Source organism: Nerophis ophidion, linkage group LG16 (genome assembly GCF_033978795.1).
Source record: "Nerophis ophidion isolate RoL-2023_Sa linkage group LG16, RoL_Noph_v1.0, whole genome shotgun sequence".
Taxonomy (NCBI): Eukaryota; Metazoa; Chordata; class Actinopteri; order Syngnathiformes; family Syngnathidae; genus Nerophis; species Nerophis ophidion.
Window position 1 is genome coordinate 38,938,965 of NC_084626.1, and position 12,485 is coordinate 38,951,449.

The 12,485-nt window shown below is 37.9% G+C and overlaps 1 protein-coding gene across 12 annotated transcripts in view; it reads left to right on the forward strand.

The window, feature by feature from the left end:
• Window positions 1–12,485, forward strand: part of LOC133535388 (calcium-dependent secretion activator 1) — a 195,931-nt gene that overhangs the window by 129,673 nt on the left and 53,773 nt on the right. For all 12 annotated transcript variants that reach the window (XM_061875200.1, XM_061875191.1, XM_061875195.1 and 9 more), the window contains exons 12-13: window positions 11,209–11,345; window positions 11,420–11,607. In XM_061875200.1, coding sequence (XP_061731184.1) covers window positions 11,209–11,345; window positions 11,420–11,607 — 325 coding nt within the window. The remainder of the gene's footprint in view (window positions 1–11,208; window positions 11,346–11,419; window positions 11,608–12,485) is intronic.

Genomic DNA, 12,485 nt, shown 5'->3' on the forward strand with positions numbered 1-12,485 from the left:
CTGACAACATTTAAAAACATGACTAAATAATGTATTGCGAGGCCTTTGTTGTGTAAACATGCCCCATGCTTCATAATACAAATGCTGCCGAGCTAAGTCTCTTGACCTTTCCAGGACCATCTTCTTGACATAAGGTATGAGTGTGTTTGCGTATTGAATCCACACAACAAAGCACTACAGTGGAGTGATGGGGATGCTAAACGCTCTCTTCCTCTCTGTCTCTGTCTCTGTTTTCCTTCTTTCTCGGCTGTCACATGTCCTCACATGTCCTCACACACCACGGGGCCTCGTGTCGGTATCGCTATTGTTGTTGTTGTTGTTTTCTTCTTCTCAGTTGTGTGTTCTTCTTCATGCTTTGCCTGTCTACCCTTCTTCAGTAATGCCGCTGTAGCTGCTCCGTCAGTCAGGGTCTCTCGTGATTGGTCTCCTCCAGCCTTGTTGCTAGTCTTTATGTTATTCTGGTTTGTCCCTTCTTACCCTGCTGTCTTCTAGCTGGACTCAAGGGTAAGTGCTTCCCTGTAGCCGGCACAGCTCAGATAATCCCCGACGATTATCTGACACATGCAACGTTCTTTCTCTCTGCCTCTGTTTCTCTATTCTTCTTTTTCCTCTTCCTTCTTCTTCTCTCTCTGCTCTTCTTCACGTCTCGCTTCATGTCTTTAGATCTTAGTTGAGAACTTTTTTTGTTTTGTTTTAACAACCTCAACTTGAGGATAAAATCAGACGCATCCATTCGTGCCAGTATAGGATGCATGTCTTTATTCTAAGAACGTATTTTTATTATTTGGCTTAGCTTTTGGTTATAGTGGATCTTAGAGTTGTTCCTGCATAATTGCCTTCTCTCTTTGCTCACATTGGTCATCTTAACCCTCGAGAATTAAACTATGATAACGTGGAAGACAGATTGGCTTAAAATATTCACATGCATTATTGATGTGGTGTTGAAGACCAAGAAACCAAAATTTAATGTATATATGTATATGCTTGGATATACACACACACACACACACACACACACACATATATATATATATATATATATATATATATATATATATATATATATATATAAATACATATCGTATTTCTCGGAGTATAAGTCGCACCTGCCGAAAATGCATAATAAAGAAGGAAAAAAACATATATATAAGTCGCACTGGAGTATATTTTGGGGAAAATGTATTGATAAAACCCAACACCAAGAATAGACATTTGAAAGGCAATTTAAAATACATAAAGAATAGTGAACAACAGGCTGAATAAGTGTAAGTTATATGACGCATAAATAACCAAATGAGAACGTGCCTGGTATGTTGGCGAAACATTTTATGGTAAGAGTCATTCAAATAACTATAACATATAGAACATGCTATAGGTTTACCAAACAATCCGTCACTCCTAATCGCTAAATCCGGTGAAATCTTATACGTCTCGTCTCTTACGTGAAGGAGCTAAATAATAATAATAATAATAAGTCGCACCCCCGGCCAAACTAGGAAAAAAAATTGCGACTTATAGTCCGAAAAATACGGTATATATATATATATATATATATATATATATATATATATATATATATATATATATATATATATATATATATATATATATATATATATATATATATATGTATATATATATATATATATATATATACATATATATATATATATATATATATATATATATGTATATATATACAAACCCCATTTCCAGATGAGTTGGGAAATTGTGTTAGATGTAAATATAAACGGAATACAATGATTTGCAAATCCTTTTCAACCCATATTTAGTTGAATATACTACAAAGACAAGATATTTGATAACCAAACTCATAAACTTTTTTTTTTTTGCAAATAATAATTAACTTAGAATTCCATAGCTGCAACACATGCCAAAGTAGTTGGGAAAGGGCATGTTCACTACTGTGTTACATCACCTTTTCTTTTAACAACACTCAATAAACGTTTGGGAACTGAAGAAACTAATTGTTGAAGCTTTGAAAGTGGAATTTTTTCCCATTCTTGTTTTATGTAGAGCTTTAGTCGTTCAACAGTCTGGGGTCTCCGCTGTCTTATTTTACTCTTCATAATGCGCCACACATTTTCGATAGGAGACAGGTCTTGACAGCAGGCGGGCCAGGAAAGTACCCGCACTCTTTTACTACCAAACCACGCTGTTGTAACACGTGGCTTGGCATTGTCTTGCTGAAATAAGCAGGGACGTCCATGATAACGTTGCTTGGATGACAACATATGTTGCTCCAAAACCTGTATGGAACATTCAGCAATAATGGTGCCTTCACAGCTGTGTAAATTACCCATGCCTTGGGCACTAATGCACCCCATACCATCACAAATGCTGGCTTTTGAACTTTGCGCCTATAACAATCCGGATGGTTATTTTCCTCTTATGAAATGTGAACTCGTCAGACCACAGAACACCTTTCCACTTTGCCGCCGGCGTTTCAGGATATTGTTGATAAATGGGATTTGGCTTTGCATAGCAGAGTTTTAACCTGACTTACAGATGTTGCAACCAACTGTAGTTACTGACAGAGGTTTTATGAAGTGTTCCTGAGCCCATGTGGTGATATCCTTTACACACTGATGTCTGTTTTTGATGCAGTACTGCCTGAGGGATCAACGGTCCGTAATATCATCGTTTACGTGCTGCGATTTCTCCAGATTCTCTGAACCTTTTGATTTTTTTACGGACTGTAGATGGCAAAATCCCTAAATTCCTTGCAATAGCTCATTGAGAAATGTTGTTCTGAAACTGTTCGACAATTTACTTACAAATTGGTGACCCTCGCCCCATCCTTGTATGTGTATAGCATTTCATGGAAGCTGCTTTTATACCCAATCATGGCACCCACCTGTTACCAATTAGCCCGCACACCTGTGGGATGTTCCAAATAAGTGTTTGATGAAAATTTCTCAACTTTATCAGTATTTCTTGCCACCTTTCCCAACTTCTTTGTCACGTGTTGCTGGTATCAAATTCTAAAGTTAATGATTATTTGCAAAAAAAAAGATGTTTATCAGTTTGAACATCAAATATGTTGTCTTTGTAGCATATTCACTGCAATATGGGTTGAAAATGATTTGCAAATGATTGTATTCCGTTTATATTTACATCTAACATAATTTCCCAACTCATATGGAAACGGGGTTTGTGTATGTGTATATATATATATATATATATATATATATATATATATATATATATATATATACATATATGTATATGTATATGTGTATAAAATATACATACACACAGTATAATTAATTTTACGTAAAGATGTGAGAAGGGTAGAGGTGTAACAGTTCATTTTATATACAGAAAGATATTGGTTATTGTTAGTAATCTACTTTCTAATCCAAAACACTCAAAAACATGAGCAGTTTTTTGGAGAATAATAATAGTTTAGCATACACTAAACTCGAAAAACACTGGTAACGACTCCTTTACTGAATCTAGATGATGATCCTTATCAGCCCCAAAATGTAATATCTTATTTATTATCACAATTTTGACATTTCCTGAAGGTCTCATCAAAATCCGGCCATTTTTTCAGTTATGCTGCATACTAACTAACTAACAGACAAACCTGGGTGAAATATTTACAAAAGCGATTACACAACCTCATGGCAAAGTTAAAAATAAAAGGTAGATTAATAGGATAAATTAACATTAAATATATTTTCATCGAAGATGCTTTGTCTCATCTGCAATGAGGTGACGACTTGTCCAGGGTGTGATAGGCACCAGCGCCCCCCGCAATCCCAAAGGGAATATGCGGTGGGGAATGGATGGATGGATGGACGCTTTGTCTCATACATCCTGACAAGATCAGCTACACAAACGCCAGTTTTGTACTTTTTAAATAGTTCTTTCTAGAATTCAATAATGTTTCTCACCTTCTTTGTCCAAATGCTAGCTCTTGCAGCTTTCTGTGGTCCTGTATTATTTTGCAGTCATATTCAATAAAAAATAAAAAGTAAAGAGACGGAATCACCAATGTGTGTATTCTTTGTTTGTGGACTCAATTCTGTGAAATGATATTGGCCATTCATTAGATATGTATCGGTATATGAAAACTAGGGCAAACCTTTGCCAAAAATCAAATCATAGGAAACATGGGGCGTACCAAAATATATGAAATCAGAGGTTTGTTTATGTAACATTTGTTATGATCGAAAGGCGTACTAAGTTCCCACACAGTACACACGTAGGCCTTGTTCACACTGAAGGTCAATTCCGTTTTGTTTTTTTACCCATATGCGACCTGTATAGGACAATGCAAATTTTTCATATCCAACCCAAGCCTCTTTCGGATGTCGATATAAAACGGATATACTGTATATATGATGCATCCTCAATGTGAACGCTACTGAGTTCAGGTCGCATTCATCCGACCAGAACGTCATCAAAAAGCGATATACATCATAGTTATTTGCCAAAACAGACGGTTACAAAATATATACTTGATAACGACGCAAAAAACGCGTGAAAATAATGTGTTTTAGAAACTCACCTGAAAGTTCTACAATTCCTGTCTGCGACTGCTCACCCAAAGGCCCACAAGCAGACATCGAAGCAAAATATCTCATCAAACTCCCAGACCCAAATTACTTGTCCTCTTCCTTCTTAATCTTTTACACGCAATATTTTGGTTCAGAAAATGTTTAGTTTGATTGCACACAATCCTTTAAATTGCCACAAATTTGCTAGTTTACTTCTAAAAACATTGAAGTGTGTGCAACGTCATAAAGTCATGTCCACATGCGGGTCAGATTACATTCACATTAGAAATCACATTTATGTTGCAATGTGAATGACCACTAAAAAGATCGAGTTAGACAAAAAAAAACAGGATTGGACAAAATTTTGACCCAGCAGTGTGACCATAGCCTTAGTAACGGACACGAAGTGTAACCTCATCACGATGTCTTTGCATGCCTACTATGTAAGCCAGAGCTTGAAAAACAGTCTTTCAGAGTTAAAGTCACAAGTTTGGGAACACTTGGTCAACTTGGTGAAATACGTAAACAAAGACAAATGGATAAGGCAAAAAAGTGCTGTCATTGTGATGAGCTAAGGCTGGAACTATTAATACTGTACTTTAAACAATAATAAACTTTACTTCACTAAAAACAAAACAATCACACATTTCAAATCCTTACTGTCTCTGTTTTATGCTATTTAATAATTGTTTTTCTCTTTTCTTAGGATTGTATTTAATTGGTGAGTTACATGATAAAAATCAATAAACAATTTCTGCACCACAATGAACCAAAGCGTGAACGTAAAAACCAAGATACCGTTACACCCCTACAGTGGAGGGCTCAAATTGCTTCTTTTTGCTTTGTTGAGAGTTGGCAAATATGTATGCGGAGTATTCTGAATGCCCAAGACAAGGAGTCGCTAATGCCGCCCCTTCTTACGATGAAATACTCCGGAACGCCCCCCCATTCCCAACCCCTTACCCCCTCTCCTCCTGCTGTAGATGGGCCTTTAGATATGGAAGCAAGGCCGGTGGTCCACCTGCTCGCCAGTTTGCCTGATTAGTAGTAGGAGAAGACTTGTCATGTGACCATGGGTTTTTTATTAAGACATTACCCCCGCCCCCATCTCCGAGAGAATGATACAGTTCTGCCTATGTCTACTGTACGGCTTCATGCACCAAACTGCTACCCTCTTAGAGTTCTTTGGTAGTGACTTGCCTGTTAGTCTGCTCTGTAGATGACCATGAACACACCGCAACACATTCAAGTATTGTCAACTTGCAAATGCGTAGAGAGAGAAAGAGAATTCAAACAAACAAACAAGGAAATGCAATTCATCTAAATCAAATCTAAACTGCACAAGTGCATGACGTTGTTGTTTTTAAAGCGCCATAAAAAACTCTTACTATTCTTTCTCAAAGCATGTGCTCTTTTTTCTTGCTGTTACTACTAAGATGATTGCAAATATAGGAGTTGAAGCCTGCAAACACCTTCTGTTCACACTTGTTGTCTCGCCAGCCTAACACCTTACGATATTGCTTCTTTGAGTAACTCTTTCCTTGTGGTCCCGCTCACCTTTCCTGAAAACTTCTTGTGCACTTCCTGGTTGTCTTTTCAACCCTGGCTTCTGCCATCTTCACTCTCACAATGGCATCTTTTGTCCATCCGTTGTATGCTCTTATTTCCTCACTGGGGCTAACCCTAACCTGGTGTATAGGTTCCCTAAAAAAGCCTCTCTGAATGCCACATTGCACCTCCACACACCCCTTCAGCCCTACTGGCCCATAGGTTGACAGAAATCACTTGTGCTCTGTTCTGTTCAGTCCCCCACCCAGCCTACAATTAGGCCTCTGCCCATCTTAGAATCTTAGAATCTTAGAACCCTGCATTCCACCATGCTGCCCTTCCGCACCGTCATCTGAGTATCCCGAACGTGACACCTGTCACTCACACAGAGGACACAACTGCATCTAATTGGCCACTTGATAATGTACACCTGCACAGTCCAATACAAGAGCTGAAACCAAAATTCTGCCTTTAAAAAGTCAACTACACTGACTCCCAGTGGATTATAAATGTCCTCCAATGCCAGATCTAATGATACTCCTTCACAGATACCCACTTTCGGCATATGTCTGATTTTGAACTATTCGTTTAGAAAATAAGAAAAACACACTATTGTAAAGACTGATTTCTATAAATTAATTCTGTTTTTCTGTGTACGTATAGTTTTGTGTCAGTACATGTAGTCTATAATAACTAACCAAATGACAAGCTTTAAGGCCAACACACACAAATAAATATATAAAGCAATAACAAAATAGTATTTTAAAATCCTTGGTTGGCGTTATCAACTCATTCTGTTTTAGTATTATGCAGACTAGCAGTGCTACCCTCCAACTGCTTCACCAAGTTATCTAACTAACTAATTTATCATCTTTTTGCCAATTTATGTCTTTAATTCAATGAATATCAACAATTTCTTCTTTTCAGCACTGTCCTTTACACTCACTTTCTTCTTTCCCTTGCTTGGAAAATTTACGTTATGTCCAGTCATAAGCTAGTGCTGGGAAGTAAGACCAGATGTTTGGAAAATCAAAGGTATTTACATCTCTAGCTAAACGCTAATTCTAGATAGTAGTTATTGCTAGCTAAATAACTAATATCTAGAAAGATATTTTGGTCAGATCTTACAGGGTTCACTGTGACCTGGTGGTAAGGAGGCGCATAACCTATACGTTTTTATAGGTTCTCATAACCTACAACATAACAATTAACCATATCTTTAGAAGTAAAAATGAAGTACTTGTATGCCGAGGTACTACTGTATACAGTATAGACATGATCTGCTAAGATCTGAATACCACACGCTAAATTGCATGTGCAAACTATAAAATTGAATGTACTAATAGTGGCCGTATTGCATGTGATCTACTAAGACATGTGATCTGCAGACCACCTTATTTAAATTAGGTTTTAGCGTATTCACCATGGATAAAACCCGAAAAACGGATTAACTTGCTGGAATATATAGACAATATAACATACTTCCATAAACGTGAATGCATATGCAATAAGTGCAATATATTTTTCTGTACAGTAATCTATTTATTTATATCTGTACCTTATTGCTCTTTTATCCTGCACAACAATGAGCTAATGCAACAAAAATGTGTTCTTATCTGTACTGTAAAGTTCAAATTTAAAAGAAAATAAAAGTACTGCTTATTCATGTTATCATGCTCCGAGATCTGGCTTATTGCTATGTTTTCAAACATGCAGCCAACATGTACCACTTTTTATGGGCATTTTAGAAGCAGTGCATCTACAATACAGGAACCCACTTTATTGCCACGCTAGAAGTGCTCTCATGGAAGATGTGCCCTGGAATGTTCTAGACGCAAGGAAATACAAATTGCAGTGAGTTTTTTTTTCATTTACGGAATATGTTATTAATATATCTTCAATATGAAAAAACAAACGTCATTAAAAGAACAAAATTCTAGCAAAAACCCAAATGTATCAATTTATTTTGTTTTAATCAGACTCATCTAGCAGCTATAAAATTCTGAAAGGGTATTGTTGAATAGACGACATGTCTAATATTTTTATTTCTGACAGTCCATATATGTTGACAAACATACGTAGGACGGAGGTGCAGTGTAATCATCTTTGGTCTCAAAGCTATTTCTGTTCAACTGTCAATTTGCACCTACGTTCTAGACTAGGAAACAATTTCAATCTTGACAAATTTACATCTTCTCCTCCCGGTATTGTGGGCATTCTGATGATCATTCTAAATTCTGCATATTTATGAAGCCAGACACGTTAAATTGATTACTCTGCTCACTTAAACGATGCAATCCTCTGCACATAAGTTTATTAGATCAGCTTTGTGTGCTACCAAGTTTACATGTGTTTTAGTACACACAAACTTTTTTGTAGATCAGGCAGAAAGTCTGTTGTGGCACCAATACTGAAGGTCCTTCACTTGGATGGCGGCAAAAAATGTATTAGTGGACACTCTTTCTTTGAAATAAGACAGTTTTAGGGAGTGAGACATCAGGAGATTGTTTTAAGCAGACACAAGAGCTTTGTGAAGGCACAAACCTCCTCTGTTTGGAAAGTGGCTTTCAAGTCTAACACAGACTTTCAAACAAGTTGACTTCCTTATCCAAAAATAGGATATCAAAGGACTGTCCTTTCTTTTTGAGACACAAATTAGACTTAGACTTAGACAAACTTTAATGATCCACAAGGGAAATTGTTCAAATGGAAAATGAACTGCTGAAACTGCCCCTGAAGAACCAAATAAGCCTATTGCTTGTATTCAGTCACTTATCTTCTTCCCGGACGTGAAAAAAAGTGATGGTCAACCAAACCAAGATGGCTTTTGTGCAGCAAGCAGCGCGCAAAGTATCTGAGTACATAAGGGGCCTAGATCTTCCTGCAATGAGCAGATAAGAGCAAAAAAAATCTAACTTTGCAATGGAATAGATCCATATACTTTATAAAAAAAGATTTGTATTGAGTTATATCCGTCTGTGAAGTTACTAGACATATTGAACTATCTTGTGCTTCAGACGCCATTCTACATAACAAAACAGATTCAAATTTGGAAAAGCTTGGAGGTCTACGACTTCTTTGCGTGGGACCAGGTCAAGGATATTGGTATCAGGACTATCTCAGATTAATCGTGCATTATTTTTGCTGTGGTAAGGTTGCAATTCATGATTCAACTTTTTCATGTAAAAAAAAACTATGACGACTAGTACCCAAGAGCTGGCACCCGTGACTGCTTATTCATTGACAAACTTAACAATTACTGAATCATTACAATATTAGATTTTAGTCCTGCTGTCGAATGTACGCTGACACATTTGTGTACAAAATAAACAAAAAGGGTGACGTAGAAGTACTTTTCCTGACAAAAGTATCATTGATCCAGACTTTCTGGTTTCTGTTTGTTATAAAATAAATTACAAACAATATTAAGATAATACTTAAATGGGAAATAATAAAGTATATTAAAAATATATGAAACAAACCTTTAAATGAAGTTATCACTGCAAACTTGAGTGTTTTTCGACTCTGCTCCCTTAGACTGCAGTGCAACGTTCAAGAGACACTTTTCTCGTCATCTTTTGTAAAATCTTGCACTCCTACGCCCTTCTTAAATTACCTCTCAAGGAACTCTGAAAAAACGTCTACCCTTTTCGCGATTTGAACGCTTCATACAGCCAAAAACAACGCAAGCATTGGGCATTTTTCTTCAAGAAAGGCTAAACCGCGTCTCATACCGGTTTAGAACAGACGCTGGCTTGACCACCACACACATTTAATGAGCAGGACGTGACATCATGTAAACCCAAGCATTTGGATGAAACATCTTCAACTAAGTCCTGTTGTCTCCATTCAACCTTAGCTGAATACGATGACCCACAGTATGACCTGGATGACTGACAATCAACGCAGACATTGAAACAAAATTCTGAATTTTGGAGTTCAGTTTTTCTAAGAGAACAAGTTGTGTAAAAAGTAGTAAATCATTGAGCAGTTTGACATGTGCATTCACAAATTCAGAGAAGGTTAATTTAAGACCGCCCCTTCCTATCTATGCAGATCACACACTGTTTGTAGGGCCCTGTGATCCGTTGGGCAACAGTTTTGCATAAGAAAGTGCATCTAAAATGTAAATTAATGAATGACAGACCGCCTTGTATAAAATGTTTACTGCAAATGTATTCCCAACCCTTTCCTCTTCTGTCTGATACAATATTGCGTAAGATTTCCCCAGATATCCTTAAAGGCCCCCTGTGGCACACGGTGTCAGTGCTGGTCTTGTAAGTAGGCACACTCTGCTTAAATCCTAGCTGGACATGTGTTTCAGGAAGATTTGTAAATTTATTTAAGTTTTTTTTTTTCAAATGTATTTGACCTGAAATGTGTTTTTGTCCAGAACATGTATCAAAGTAAATTCAAGTGAGATTAAAAAGATTACAAATCATTTCACGTAAATAAAAAAGTGTGAAAATACTCTGAAATGAGGTGTTGGAGGGAGAATTAACATACAATGCATTTTAAGTCCCAAATTTAGCAGTATTGAATCCACTTTCACCTCAAAGTGAACTATCCCTAACTTTTGGTGAGAGGTGTGTATTGTGCAGGTGTGTTTATGTTGTGGCCAGAATTAGAGCACAAGGAATGTATTCGGGTTTAAAACAATAATCATTCATGTTCATTGCAGTTTTCAGAAAATTTAGATGTTGGTAAAAATCTCAGCACTAAGGAGATTGATGGAAAAACTACGGCGGCAGGCCATTGTCCTTTCATCATGTTTTGTGTAGCAAAGGAAATAATCTATTCTTGGCCTTCAGAGGAGGAGATATCTTTTTACACCGCAAACATGCACATAGTCGTAATGAAAATGATAATGTGCACATACAACGAAAGCGCCTGTAGCTTATTTTAGCTTAGCTCTCCCAACAATACGTCAGATCTCTTTACGCTGTCTGACACTATGCAAGTTGACAATGTAAGCTGTGTATAATTTGCCCTTAGAAGAAACCCCCCCTCACCAACAACAAACGCTATCAAATATTCCCTGATGTTTCTGTGTTATGACAAAGACTTGGCGTGTGGCAGACTGACATTCTTTCCTTTGAACCTTCTCCTCCTTGTGCTGTTGGCTGGCTAGATGCTGACAGAGCTCAGAAACATGGCATGGATGAGTTTATCTCCGCTAACCCCTGTAGCTTTGACCACGCCTCACTTTTTGAGATGGTTCAGCGGCTCACGTTGGATCACAGGCTCAGTGACACCTTCTGCTGTTTGGTGAGCTCCACGCCGCCTTTCATTTCCTCAGTGCCTTTGCGGGATGCCGACTGTTTGGTTTGTGCACCACGCAGGGATGGTTCAGCCCGGGCCAGGTTTTCGTCCTGGACGAGTACTGTGCCAGGAACGGCGTGCGGGGTTGCCACAGACATCTGTGTTACCTGGGAGATCTGCTGGAGAGGGCAGAGAGTGGCGCCATTATCGACCCCACTCTTCTACACTACAGTTTTGCTTTTTGTGCCTCCCACGTGCACGGGAACAGGTGTGCATGAATCCCTTTTTTAAATGTTACACTGCTTTAAAGCCTCACAACATCCTACAGAGTAATTTGTCTGTTTAGAGTAGGCAGGGGAAAACATAATGTTATGCTTTTATCCATCAACTGTTTGTTTCTTATTTTTATGTTATTTGATTTTGAATGTTGTATCTTCTATTGTGTTTAGAGGACTGTAAAGGTTTAGTCAGGCAACACGGAAACACTTCTCATGCTATTCATATTCAGAGAGCATAATACGGTCCCCAAAAGTAGATTTTCTGGAGTTTTGCTCACCTAAAACTCTGCTTCCTCTCTCACTGGAACCAAAAATCAAAAGTTCTCCTTTAAACATAAATGCATTTAGCTTAGCAGGTTTAAAAATATTTTCTTAAGTTTCTGCACCTCCCTAAAGTTTTCCGCTTCTACTGGGAAGGTCCGCCTTAGTCTTTCGACTGGTATTGATCTAAATTTGCAGTATTGATTGATTGATTGATTGATACTTTTATTAGTAGATTGCACAGTACAGTACATATTCCGTACAATTGACCACTAAATGGTAACACCCGAATAAGTTTTTCAACTTGTTTAAGTCGGGGTCCACGTTAATCAATTCATGGTACCTACTAAAGGTAAGAATCTTTGGGCACCTCACGATTCGATTACGATTCAGGAACTACGATTCAATTAAAAATTGACGGCGTGGCGCAGTGGAAGAGTGGCCGTGCGCAACCCGAGGGTCCCTGGTTCAATCCTTCACCTAGTACCAACCTCGTCACGTCCGTTGTGTCCTGAGCAAGACACTTCACCCTTGTTCCTGATGGGTGCTGGTTAGCGCCTTCCATGGCAGCTCCCTCCAACAGTGTGTGAATGTGTGTGTGAATGGG